This window comes from Pelophylax lessonae, assembly GCF_965119305.1.
Source record: "Pelophylax lessonae genome assembly, chromosome: 4".
Classification (NCBI taxonomy): domain Eukaryota; kingdom Metazoa; phylum Chordata; class Amphibia; order Anura; family Ranidae; genus Pelophylax; species Pelophylax lessonae.
Genome location: NC_138771.1, coordinates 120,050,746 through 120,064,097, shown reverse-complemented (window position 1 = coordinate 120,064,097; position 13,352 = coordinate 120,050,746). Strand labels below are relative to the sequence as shown.

The 13,352-nt window shown below is 41.5% G+C and overlaps 1 protein-coding gene across 1 annotated transcript in view; it reads right to left on the bottom strand.

The window, feature by feature from the left end:
* LOC309552542 (uncharacterized protein) overlaps positions 1-13,352 on the bottom strand; it is a 126,466-nt gene that overhangs the window by 85,722 nt on the left and 27,392 nt on the right. Inside the window, exons 7-8 of the mRNA XM_082253496.1 lie at positions 11,814-11,928; positions 8,341-8,439 (exon numbers count right to left, since the gene is read on the bottom strand). Of these exons, the coding sequence (XP_082109622.1) occupies positions 8,341-8,439; positions 11,814-11,928 (214 nt within the window). The remainder of the gene's footprint in view (positions 1-8,340; positions 8,440-11,813; positions 11,929-13,352) is intronic.

Below are 13,352 nucleotides of genomic sequence, written 5' to 3'. Positions count from 1 at the left end.
CTGCATCCCATAGAATGACAGGCAGCTCCAGCCCAAACCCCTCCTTCACACAGCCAGAGTACCTGTGGGAATGAGCCCTTAATTATATTTTTCTAACCTAAAAAACAGATGTATCCAGCTGTGTGCTGTCACTACTAGAGGGATTCCATCTTCATCTGGTCTTCTCTCTGGTTTCTTGGGCTCCAGTCATTTGGCCAAACTGCGATGATGTAACTCACACGTATGCGCGCGGGTGTCATGGCCACAGCACAGCTCTCCCAAAGGATGGTATGTCATCCATTGGGAGCGCAGTGCACATGCGCTGGTGCTATCGCCGGCTGCTACGTTTAGAAGATATTCACTGAACCTACATGTAAGCCCTATTATAGGCTTACCTGTAGATACAAGATGGAAAATGGAGTTTACTCCTGCCAGATCAGTTAGCAAATGGTTAAATAGAAGGAGTTCATACATGGATGCAGAGGGAACGGACAGTGAAGGGGAGAAGAAGAAAAGTCACATAGATCAGGAAGGGAGGATCTGGGGGAGACAAGTGGGAAATCCAGCTACATAAAGCACACTAAACTTCACTGGAACAAGATAACAAACATCTATGGAACCGGTGTAGCAGTAAATTGTTTACCCCATGGGAATGCAGCTGATAAGCTGTGACTGTGTCAGGAAGACAGAGAAAAGGGGGAGAGAAATGACAACATATACAGGCTGGGACAAGGAGTATAGGAAGAACTGCAGGGAGAGAAACAAAATGACAGAGATAAACACAGGAGCAGAGCTAGCATTAGAGCCAAGGCTGGGAGGGGGATTAGTGACGGACAACTGTCTCTTACTCAGTAGATAAAAGCTAGCAGCAGAGAGAGGGGGATAGATCAGTTTTCAGCTGCTGGAGGAAGATTTCTGTAAATATCGTTCATCACTAATTTCCCTCCCTGTGTGGGGCCCCCCTGTGTGCTCAGGCCCCCTACAAGATGACCGGTGGTTCCCCTCCTATCAGCGGCCCTGGCTGTAACGGTGCTGCTCCAATACGCACTGGTCCTGGGTTTTTTTGCAGCTTGAAAACCCCTATGCCACTTACAGCTCCTAAAAGCCTGTGTGTGCATAGACACATAGAATACCATAGAGAGGCGTTTTAAAGCTGTATAAAAAAAATTGCCTGATGTCCCTAGGAGCAGCTGTAAAAATGTCCAGTGTGCGTGAGGCCTAAAGCTGGTTACAGACTATACAACTTTGGTTGTTTAATTTACTTTAGATTTACCTTCCACTATGTAGTGCAAGGGTCTGCCTGATTGCATACAAACTGAAAGTGTTTAGGTTTGACCTCATATTATACGGTTTTGGTAAATCTAAAGGAAAAAATCTATAGAAGATTGTATAGTGTGTATCCAGCTTAAGAATCAGGAACCTTGATGAGATTGAAGCTGTAGTAAACCATAAAACAAAACAGAAAATAGGTAGATGTGGTTGCTGCATTAGTTTTTTTTTTTGGGCATTGTCCCCGAGTGATCTGGAGAGTAAAGCTGGCCAGTGGGTTGAACAAAAAAAATCTGATTTCTCCATCCATACATTCAAGGAGGATGGGGGAATCCTCCCAGCTGCACTATTGGATTTTGACACGAATACAACCATCACACCTATAAATTGGTAAGCTGCAATTTCTTATATTTTTGTTTTTGGGGTTAATACCGCTTTAACTTGCAATACGCTGTAATGACCTAAGATTATCTTTCAGCAACGTTTCTCATCATAAAGCACAATCAGCTTTTTAGTCAGTTTTTTTTCTTTACGTCACTGACCATTTCCTTCTCATGGAGATGATATCAAAACCATAATCTTGTATTTGATAGTAGCTGAACTTATCAGACAAATCATACATTGGCATGTTTTAATGTGGTCAGTTTTAAGTCTATATACTCTGAAAGAAAAGTGAAGTTGTATGTATGCACAGATGTATATATTTTTTTATGGAATATAATTATTGATAATATTTTAAAATGTAGTATAAAAGATTCCCACTAAACTGGAAGATTCAGTGGAATTTGTCAAATTAAAAATGCCCATTTTCTGCGCTAATAGGCAAGGGGGTGTCAAATAAATAACATTGGGGTGGGGGTTGGTTTGGCACTGCCCTTGGGAACAGGTATCATTGTATACATTTTTTTTTCTTTTTTGCCAGAAGTAGCGATTTTTTTTAATGCTTAAAGTGAAACATTAAACATGCTCAATTCCTTTAAAGCCATGCCTGGGGAGTATCCTAACCCTGCCTGTGAAGGGGGTACATCTCTGATGTACAGAAAGTACCATAGCAGCACTGATATTTAAAAAAGAAAAAAAGGAACATCATTGACAGCTCCTTGACCCCTCCAATGGATATGTATTTTGGGGGTTTGTGTGCTGTTTTTTTTTTAACCATTTCCTTCCCACGTGACGTCCTCCAACGTTGTGGACTTTGAGCGGATATATGTGGACGATGCTTGCAACTACAGGTATCCAGATATTTTCTTTTCTGCCAGCAATTCCTACAATGTAAAAGCAATCCTAGCAGCTTGTTAGCAGCTGAAATTCTTTTACAAGCAGTGGGAAGGGACAACCCCCCCCCCCCCTCCTGCCGCCCATCAGTGCCTCTCCGGCTCTCCCATGCAATTCGGAAGCCAGAGATCTGATTTGGTGACACCGCCGGGTTACCACAAAGTTGACCGAGGACCAGATTGTCCCCAGCCATCTCAATGACCCTGGAAGGCCAGAAGCAATGTCATGACATTTCAGCTATTGAAGATGTAAACACTGCCTAGAAAGCAGATATCATTTTTTTCCAGGGAAGAGGAGAGATTTGGGGTCTTATATTTCTTCATTTCTAAATGAAATGCTACATTTTCTGGTCTATGATGATTTGGGGAGCCATGTCATCTGCTACTGTTGGTCCACTGTGTTTTATCAAGTCCAAAGTCATTGCAGCCCTCTACAAGGAAATTCTAGAGCACTTCATGCTTCCCTCTTCTGACCAGCTTTATGGAGATGCTGAATTCATTCTCCAGCAGGACTTGGCACCTGCCCACACTGCCAAAAGTACCAATACCTGGTTTCATGATCATGGTATCACTGTCATTGATTGGCCAGCAAACTCGCCTGACCTAAACCCCATACAGAATCTATGGGGTATTGTCAATAGGAAGATGAGAGACACCAGACCAAACAATGCAAATGAGCTGAAAGCAAATTTCAAAGAAACCTGGGCTTCCATAACAATGAACGCCTCCATGCCACGCCGCATTGATGCAGTAATTCATGCAAAAAGACCCCCGACCAAGTATTGAGTGCATACTATACTGTACATGGACATTCTTTTCAGTAAGCCAACATTTCTGTATTAAAAATCCTTTTTATTTTTATTGGTCTTATGTAATATTAAAATTTTCTGAGATAATGAATTTTGGGTTTGTAAGCCATAATCATCCAAATTAAAAGAAAGAAATGTTTAAAATATATCACTCTGTGTGGAACGCATACATATAAGTTTCACTTTTTGAAATTAATAACTGAATTCAATTAACTTTTTTATAATTTTCTAATTGTATGTGATGCACCTGTATAATATTTGGGGATTCTGAGTAATTTTCTAGCAAAAAAAATAAAAATTGTTATATGTAGGAGAGAAATGCCAGAATTAGCCTGGGTGGGAAGTGGTTAAGAAGCTGGCAGTAAATGTTATTTGCTGGCAATTTAAACTGTACCATTTTTTTTCTTTGTAAATGCCAGTTTTCTGTAGCACATCCTTTATCAAGAATGAAAAAAATTGCATAGAATCTCCTCCAAAATACATACCAGCCTAGGGTACCTCATGCAGGTTCCCAAGGAAATCCATACCAGCCTCTAGTCCAGGTATGTAGCCTGGGAAGGAGGAGGGAGAATAAGCATGCATCCCCCCCCCCCCCCTCCCCAGGACCATACCAGGCCACATGCCCACAACATGAGGCAAAGCACCTAGTCCCCTTGTTGATGAGGACAATGGCCCTTTCCCCACAATCCTGACTGGTGGTTCTGGGGGGGGACTGTAAGCAAGGGGGGGAGGAGGGTTATTGGAATCTGGAAGCCCCCTTTAATTATACCCCCCACATATATGAGTTTGAGGTATACGGTACCTCTACTCAAAACGACACCTAAATGCTTGAAAAGTGCTTTATTCAAAAATTAAATATTACCCAAAAATGTCCCTTGTTGCAAACCCAATATCAATCACAATGCCTGCCACCTACCAGTGGCTATATTTGGGCAATGATGTCACCCCCCCTTGCATAAAAGGAGCAGAGGTTCCCTGTGACATCAGTGGTTCCTAGGGATGCCGTGGGAACCAATTACAGTAGGAAGCGTTCACATAAAGAAGCAGTAGAAATACCACTTCTATATCTAAGTTTTGGTTCCTGCTGAACAGGGGGCCATTATTCTTCTTCAGTTCATTTTACATATTTGTTTCTCTACCAAATATTTTGTTTGCAAAGGTTTAGAGTCAATTGGCATACATTTCTAATGTTTATGTGGCAAAAAAGCTGGTATGTAAGTAACCACATAAAAAGGCCACATAACCCATTATGCAAATCAGAAATGCAAATGTGTGATAGTCTAGTTACTGCTCACAATTGTGTAATAAAATGTAATCTCATATGTTATGCAAATCATGTAAAAAAACTCCCTGTACGTTGATCTTTGTTATTTTGAGAATTTTAGGAATTAAATAGTAGAACTGGAGATATTTGGCCCAATTTCTAAAGCAAATAAAAGTAGCAGGCTTGATTTTAAAGTATAACTAAAGGCAAAACATTTTTAGAGTGTGGAAAAATTGGAACTCCCATCGGTTTTTATTGCTGTCTGTGTCCCTGTTAATGAGATTCACTCTCTCTATTTGTCCTGGGTTGTCCCCAAAAAAGTGATAGAGGGGAAATCTTCTGACAGGGACACTAGTTCTGGTGACCAGGGGGGTCCCCAAGTAATTCCCGTAATTTGCAGAGATTTTTGCTCACTTCCTGTTTGGCTATAGGACAGGAAGTGAAGGGAAATCTCCACAATGGGATACATATGGGGGAAAAAAATCTGTCAGGGGTTATAACCTTCCCTTACTCTATCCAAAATGTGAAAAAAGTTTTGCCTATAGTTCTACTTTAAGGGTAAAAAATTGCTTTTAAGGGGCTATATGGGTTTACTTACAATCCTCAATCTTGTGTATTTAACACTAAACTAATTTTTTAAGGGTTCCTGAAAGCTGTTTTACATACAGAAAAGTAAGCCTGCAGCTGTGGAGGAACCATCCGTTATTACATCTTACTTTTCAATTTAATGCCTTTAACCCTAAAACAGTTCTGGAGTCCCAAGGGATCTTAAGCACATGTTGTAACATGATGACTTTTAGGCAAGTCAGCACTGAAAGTTTATCTGTAGTTATCTCTGTAATATGATATTTATATTTCTGACTACTGACTTTTACACAGATGCTGTTTGCATAAGTATAGACACCCCTCCTGTCCCCTGGGCAGGTTGGCCAGGCATCAAAATCTTCATTGTTAAAGGTAAGTAGCATGAACATGTTTGCCCCATAACCAAAAGCTTGATTTTTTTTTTTTAGAAGGCTCCAGTGGCACATTTGAGCCATGAACAGTATGGCATTGAAGGGTGACCTCAATATAGCTGCAAACTTCAGCTGGGTACACACAGATCAAAAGACAGCTGGTTCAACAGGGACTGGTTGAACTTTTATCTGTGTGTCACCCTCCCTGTTTGACAGAAGCCAATAGTTCAGCTTCTGTCCAACAAACTTGCTGGAAAATGTTTTATTTGATCAATGGCTACAGCGCTGATCAGTGTATTCTGGTTAGGATGGACACTCTTTGAAAGCATTTAAAACGGAGTTCCGGCCTCAAATACCTTTTTAAACTAAAAATACCCCTATAATACTAATCCAACGCCCTTTACAGAACCGCTATTCTCATACTTACAAGGTGTACAGTATTGGATTTTAGTCAAAATTTTACTTTTTACAGTGTAATCTGCTGTGTCCTTCTTCCTGATTCCAGGGAGTGTTCTGGGAGTTCTTCCTGATTCTAGCCTCCAGGGAGTGATGACAAACAGCTCCCAGGATGCAATGCAAAGGCGGAAGTGATGTCAGTGGTGGTGGCCACAGAGGGGGGAGAAGGAGGAAGTACAATCAAAAATGCTCTGAAAATAAGGTAAGGGACCCCCAAAAAAATTGAAAATGCCCAATTGTTGATCAGCATAGCGAGCACTCCAGGAATCACTAAAGTTGCAAAATAGACATAGCACCGTGGTCTAGTGGGTTTGTGCACATATCCTTTGATTAATGCATCTCCCTCTGCCGTAGGTTCAAGGCTGACCATCTCCACCTAACTTCTTTTTGGAAAAAAAAAATAAAAATAGGCCGGAACTCCACTTTAAGGACTTTACATTTTTTTTACACTTTGATTGATTGAATTAATTTTTTACTGTTTATGTATCACATTTAAATTAGGAATATTGATGTGCAGATCATCTACTGGCTAGAAGGATGTTGGTAGCAGCCCTGATTCACCCCTAATAACACTAATCATGCCAGGAAGCCATCACTGCACACTGCCAATCATGAGCAGGGTGTGTATGTGCAGCTGGGGGCCAGGAAATGCCTCCCTGCCTATGATTGGCGGTGTGCAGTGACGGCTTCCTGGCAGGATTGCTCAGGTGGGTTGGGACTAGAATCCAGACATGCCTGAGCCCATCCTGACTGCTCACAGATGATTTGTAATTTTTTCAATCACCCAGCAAGCTGATAGTAAATAAACCAATGCATTCCCCCATCCAAGTGAGGAGGATGGAGGAATCCTCCCTGCTGTGCCATTGTACTCTGACAGTAGCGAATCTCCTCTGTTAGAATACACTGATAAAGCATATTGGCTGCCGCTGCTAAAGGAGAAGGATTTTCCAACAAGCAAGTCAATTCTTAGATCAACTACAAGTGGCAGCAGCCACACATGAATCAAAATGTGCCGGTCCTTTATATATATACAGTAATACCTTGGTTTGCAAGTAACGTGGTAAACAAGCATTTTGCAAGATGAACAACATTTTTTGTAAAATTGTAACTTGATATGCGAGTGCTGTTTTGCAAGGCAAGCAGTAGAAGGTTTACAGTTTCACAGTTTTATTGTAAAAAAAAAGTGGAATTACAGTCACAATGGATATCCTGCATTAAGGAGTCTGGTGCTCATCCATGTAAAGCTGCTGGTGTATAGAGTACTGTATGTGGGCAGAGGTCTGGGGGCGCTGGTGGCTCCCAGCGCCTCTTGGAGAACTCAGAGACACTCCCAGCTGGGTGGGGCGAGCGTAATGCATGTTCGGAGCACCCGGAAGCTTCAACAGTTCCTGTGTGTCTCCGAGTTCTCCAGGAAGCACAGGAGCCACCAGCTCCTCCAGACCTCTGGCCACATACAGTAATGTATACACCAGCGGCTTTACTGTTTACACCAGCGGCTTTACATGGATGAGCACCAGACTCCTTAACGTGGGATATTGTTTTTAACATTGTGAGTGTAATTCCACCTTTTTTTTACATTAAAACTGTGATCCTTCTACTGCTTGTATTGCCCTCGGACCTCTGGCCATGTACTGTATACACTTTACACTTTATACTGTATTTTGTATTGCCGCAATCATTTTTTAGGCCCCTTTCACACTTATGCGACCTAAAAGAAGCGCAATTTTACTGCAATTTTTTTCCGCGATGTTGCCGCGATTTTGACTGGACTTGAAGCAATGCCTATGTCTATGGACCTCAAAACACATTAAAATTGGCCCAAAGTAGTGCAGGGACTACTTTGAAGTCGTTGCGACTTGAAGTCGTACAGATATGAACGGTACTCATTGGAAATCATGGAGTATGACTTGTCATGCAATTTTGCAGTCCCAAATCGCAGGACGAGTCGTACAAGTGTGAAAGGGGACTTAAATGAATAAATGGTGGTAGAACGAATAATCTGAGTTTCCATTATTTCTTATAGGGAAATTTGCTTTGATATACGAGTGTTTTGGATTACAAGCATGTTTCCGGAACAAATTATGCTTGCAATCCACGGTATTACTGTACCTGTAATAAATATTTAAACATTATTATTAGCTAAAATGGATACTTAACAATGAAAACAATTAGACTTTTGGTTGCTTAAAATCATTTAATGAACTTTGGAAAGGCACTATTGCTGCATCAACATTATATACAGAATGAGTTCCCGCTTTACATTACCATTGAGAAGGTTTACATCATTTTTATAACAATCATAACTTGAGTATGTCCTGATTATAAACTTTCACCCAAGAATATCAATCGTGGCTGCCATGTCTGCTATGTTGCACTTATTGACGTTGCGTTTGATTTTTCCAAATCCTTTGTCTGCCCACTCCTCTCCCCAGCTGTAAGAAGTAAAAATAAAGCTTGGATTGGAGCACTCAATAAAAAATACAATGCATTTAACTACTGAATCTTGAAAAACATGTTTTACTATTTGGCATCTTGGCTATATGTATGCTGTATATAACCCCTGGGTTTTACTGGCATTAAAGCAGTATTAAACCCAAAATCAATCAACTATTATATTGTAGCTTACTAGTTCTTAGATGTGGAGGCTGCATTAGTTTTCCTTTTTAGACTTCCCATATTTTCATCTGGTGATTTGACCAGTAAGTCGATTGTTTTCTAAAGAACAAGAAGCTGTCCTGCAGATGTATCAGTTTACAGCAGGCATCACCAAATGGTGGACTGCAGTCCTGGTCGAGCCACTGTCCCATTTGAACCCGCGATCACCTAATTTAGGAGCCGCATCCTTTCCCCACCCTCTGCCGCTGTCATTCTCAAAACAGAGCTGAGAGCGAGAGGCACAGCTGCACTGAATAGGGTGTGGAAGTGGGAGCTGCATGAGTCAACTGTCCAGATTAACAAGCACGTGATTGGTTGCTAGAACGCCAGGTGGTCCTAGCAACCAATCACCAGATTGCTAATATGAAAAGTTTACCCCAGCAGCTCCGGCTTCTGCCCTCTATTCGGTGTTGCTGTGTCTCCTTCTCTCCACTCTGTGTAAGGTAGGAGAGCATGGGCAACAGGTGTGTTTGTGTGTGTGTGTGTGTGTGGGGGGGGGGGGGCAGGAGATGACGTAGGTGAAATGTGATGTGAAGGGGGGCAGTGCTGTGGTGGGGTGATGTAAAGGGGGGGGCAGTGCTGTGGGGCGGACAGAGGTAAAGGGTGGCAAGAGCCGAATTGGGGGGGGGATGTAAAAGGGGGCAAGTGCTATGAGGGGAGAGATGTAAAGGGGGAGCAGTGCTGTGTGTGTGGGTGAGATGAAAAGAGGGAGAAATGCTGTGTGTGTGGGTGCAATGTAAAGGGGGAGCAGTGCTGTGTGTGTGGGTGTGATGTAAAGGGGGAGAAGTGCTGTGTGTGTTGGTGAGATGTAAAGGGGGAGCAGTGCTGTGTATGTGGGTGAGATGTAAAGGGGGAGAAGTGCTGTGTGTGTGGGTGAGATGTAAAGGGGGAGCAGTGCTGTGTGTGTGGGTGAGATGTAAAGGGGGAGCAGTGCTGTGTATGTTGGTGAGATGTAAAGGGGGAGAAGTGCTGTGTGTGTGGGTGAGATGTAAAGGGGGAGCAGTGCTGTGTATGTTGGTGAGATATAAAGGGGGAGCAGTGCTGTGTGTGTGGGTGAGATGTAAAGGGGGAGCAGTGCTGTGTATGTGGGTGAGATGTAAAGGGGGAGAAGTGCTGTGTGTGTGGGTGAGATGTAAAGGGGGAGCAGTGCTGTGTGTGTGGGAGAGATGTAAAGGGGGAGCAGTGCTGTGTGTGTGGGAGAGATGTAAAGGGGGAGCAGTGCTGTGTGTGTGGGAGAGATGTAAAGGGTGAGCAATGCTGTGTGTGTGGGAGAGATGTAAAGGGGGAGCAGTGCTGTGTGTGTGGGTGAGATGTAAAGGGGGAGCAGTTCTGTGGGGGCCATGTGAAGGGAGACAGTGCTTTGGGGGGAGATCTAAAGGTGGCAGTGCTGTTGGGGGTTTAGGGGTGATGTAAATAGGGCAGTGCTATGGGAGATAGGTGATGTAAAAGGGAGGCAGTGCTTTGGGGGGGGGAGGGGTAATGTAAATGGGGCAGTGCTATGAGGGATAGGTGATGTGAAGGGGGGCAAGTGCTGTGGGGGAGGGGGTGATGCGAAGGCAGTGTTGTGCTGTGGGTGGGTTCATGTGAAGGGAGGCTCTTCTCTGCGGGGGGAGGGGGGTGGCTGATGTGAAGGGGGCACTGTGCACTAATGTGAGTCACTGACTGAGGGATTGTGATATAAAATGAGGGGGCTGTGAATGGATCTGAGTCATAGCACAAACAAAGGATTTAGATCTCTGCAGGAAGAAATTTTTACTGGTCGGACCTACATGAATTTTAATTCAATCCCCCGGTTTACAAAATAATTTACCACTGGCAGAGGTGATTAGCTGTTATTGGTCTATGTAAAACATTTCTCTCTAAAGGATAAAAACGGTTTGCTGTAATTGCTTATAAAGTAATAGCTGATGTTTGGCTTCAATTTGATAGTGTATTTAAATCTGCTAGTACTTCTCCCCCCCAGATAGAGAATGCTGTCGTGTGCCGTGCCCTCTGTGCTCTGTGAGTGTAGGCACTCTAATACAGGAGGCGTGTTACTGGTCAGATCACCAGGTATAAACAGAGGAAAAAAAGCCTAAAAAAAAGGAAAAATAATGGAACCTCTACATCTAATGATTAGTAAGATGCAAAATATTACATTGATGGCTTTGGATTTAATGCCACCTTAAGGTATCATATACTGTATATATATTTAAAAAAAAAAAATTATATATATATATATATATATATATATATATATATATATATATATATATATATATATATATATGATGTGTGTGACGCAGAGTAGCAAAGCCTTTTGCAGTGGACTTAACGCTTACAACAAGAACAGCCGTTAAGTTGTCACTGAGGCTTTGGCAACAGCCTTTTGCAGTGGACTTAAAGCCTCAGTGACAAGTTAATGCCTGTTCTTGTTGTAAGCGTTAAGTCCACTGCAAAAGGCGTGACACACATCTGCTTTATTAGGAGCTAAAGAAAGGCGCGGTTAAGCAAAAAAGTCATTTTTGAAGGTTTGGCATGCTATAATTCTGGTTCTGGACAGGCTACAGAGCTGAAACTTCACAGGTACACTTTTTAGAACCCCACAGACACTAAATCCAAAGAAATCTCATTTTTTTTTTCAATAATTGGCTCTCTATCAAAAACGACAATTTTTAAGAACTTTTTTTTGCCTGATTAATAGTCCCTGGGGTATGACCCAGAACCCTAGGCACTTTTTAGGGGCATTTATTAGGTTTTAGGGCTTCAAAATGGTGTTTTTTGATTCCCAAAGTTCGGGTCCCATTGATTTCAATTGGGTTCGGGAATCCGAACAGAACTTTCGGGAAATTCGGGTGTTCTGGTCGAACCAAACTTTTCAAAAGTTCGATCATCCCTAGTTGTGAAGAGTGGGGTATTTTTGGGGGGAAGATCAAACCTTTTAAAAGTCCAGTAAAGAGACACTGCCAAATTTTCTTTAGCCGTATGTGTTCACTAAGTGTAAACATATTTTTATGAAAAATCCCCCCCCCCCCAAAAAAAATCTAATTTTTAAGTTTATGATTTACTGTTGGGCCGCATTCATAGCCGTATTGGGCCACATGGGCTGCAGGTTGGACACCCCTGTTTACAGAAAAGACTAGGTTGCCTTGAAGGTAGATGTTGTACATACCTATTCTTTATTATCCAGTAGTCCTGGCTACCATTTTCTTCATCATTTTCTGTCCCATAACCCACAATAATTATTGCGTGATTCGGACCTGGAGCACAGGATCCATCAAAAACACCTAATAGCAAAATCAAATTTTAAATATATTTTCTGAAAGTTTCACATTATTAGAATATTACCTTTTGTATATAAAAAAAGAGTATGACAGTTAGAGTAAGTATAAAATGGAATAGCACTTTAGTATTAATATAATTCTAGAATGGAACACCAGCTTTAGCGTCACTTTAAACTATCTCTATTAGGGAATGGTACGGCCGCTATGTGCACTGCAATATACTGTAGCAGCCTTAGCTACTTTTACTTCCCATCTGCTTCCGGAATTAAAAAGAATCAGGCTGATTGCTCCTCCACCAATCAGAAGAAACCTTGTATTTTATTCAATCAATACAAGGCTTCCTGCGATTGGCTGAGGTGGGGGGGTGGGCAGATGACATCACGATTTTCACCTCGGCCACTTAGAGGAAGCCTGTATTCACTGATAAAATTACAAGGCTTCTCCTAAATGGCAAAGAAGCACTCAGCCTGGATTTATTTGATTCTGGCAGAAGATGGGAAGTAATCCATACTTGTAAGTGTCAGTTGGCTGTCCACATACACTCATACTTTGGTTGCGCACACAGTAACCTTCTTTATTTTTAAGTCACCCATACTGCTGAGGTACACAGTTACACTTTCTGTATGTGGCAAATACTACTATAATCAGAGATGTATAGTAACTAAGTAGAACTACTTCACTACTGTACTCAAGTACCGAAAGGCGGTATCTGTACTTTCCTAGAGTAGAATTTTTTTCTCCTACTTCCACTTTTACATCACTACATTTTTTCAATGATTTCAATACTTCTACTCCGATATTTTTTTTTGTGTGCTGCATAGTTACTCGTTACAATTATAAAAATTACCACTGCCAGAACAGTAGATGGCAGGTTTCATGAAGCTCAAAACATGTGTATTATCAGCGCATACGAAAATAAATGCTACTGTATGTATAATAAAAGCTGCATTTGAAATAATAAAAAACAATATGATGTTCAAACTTTTGACTTCTTTCTTTAATAACTACATAACACAGTACTTGTACTTTTACTTTCAGTACTTGAGTAGCAATTTTTTTTTCAAAACTACTGGTACTTTTACTTTCAGTACTTGAGTAGCAAAATTAAAAAAAAAACTACTTGCAAAACTTAAGTACAAAAAATGTTGAATACTTTAGTACTTCTACTCAAGTCACTTTTTGATCGAGCACTTCCACTTCTACTCAAGTCACTTTTTGATCGAGCACTTGTACTTTTACTCAAGTATGGGTTTCAAGTACTTTATACAACTCTGACTATAATAAACCACAGCAGACACACACACACACACACATGGGTTGCATAGTCATGTACTGAAAATAGTTAATTTGGGCCAGCTTGGCATGATCAACGGCTAGTAAATCTATGTTACAGGAGGGGCTTAGAAAATCAAATCAGTGTTAATGCT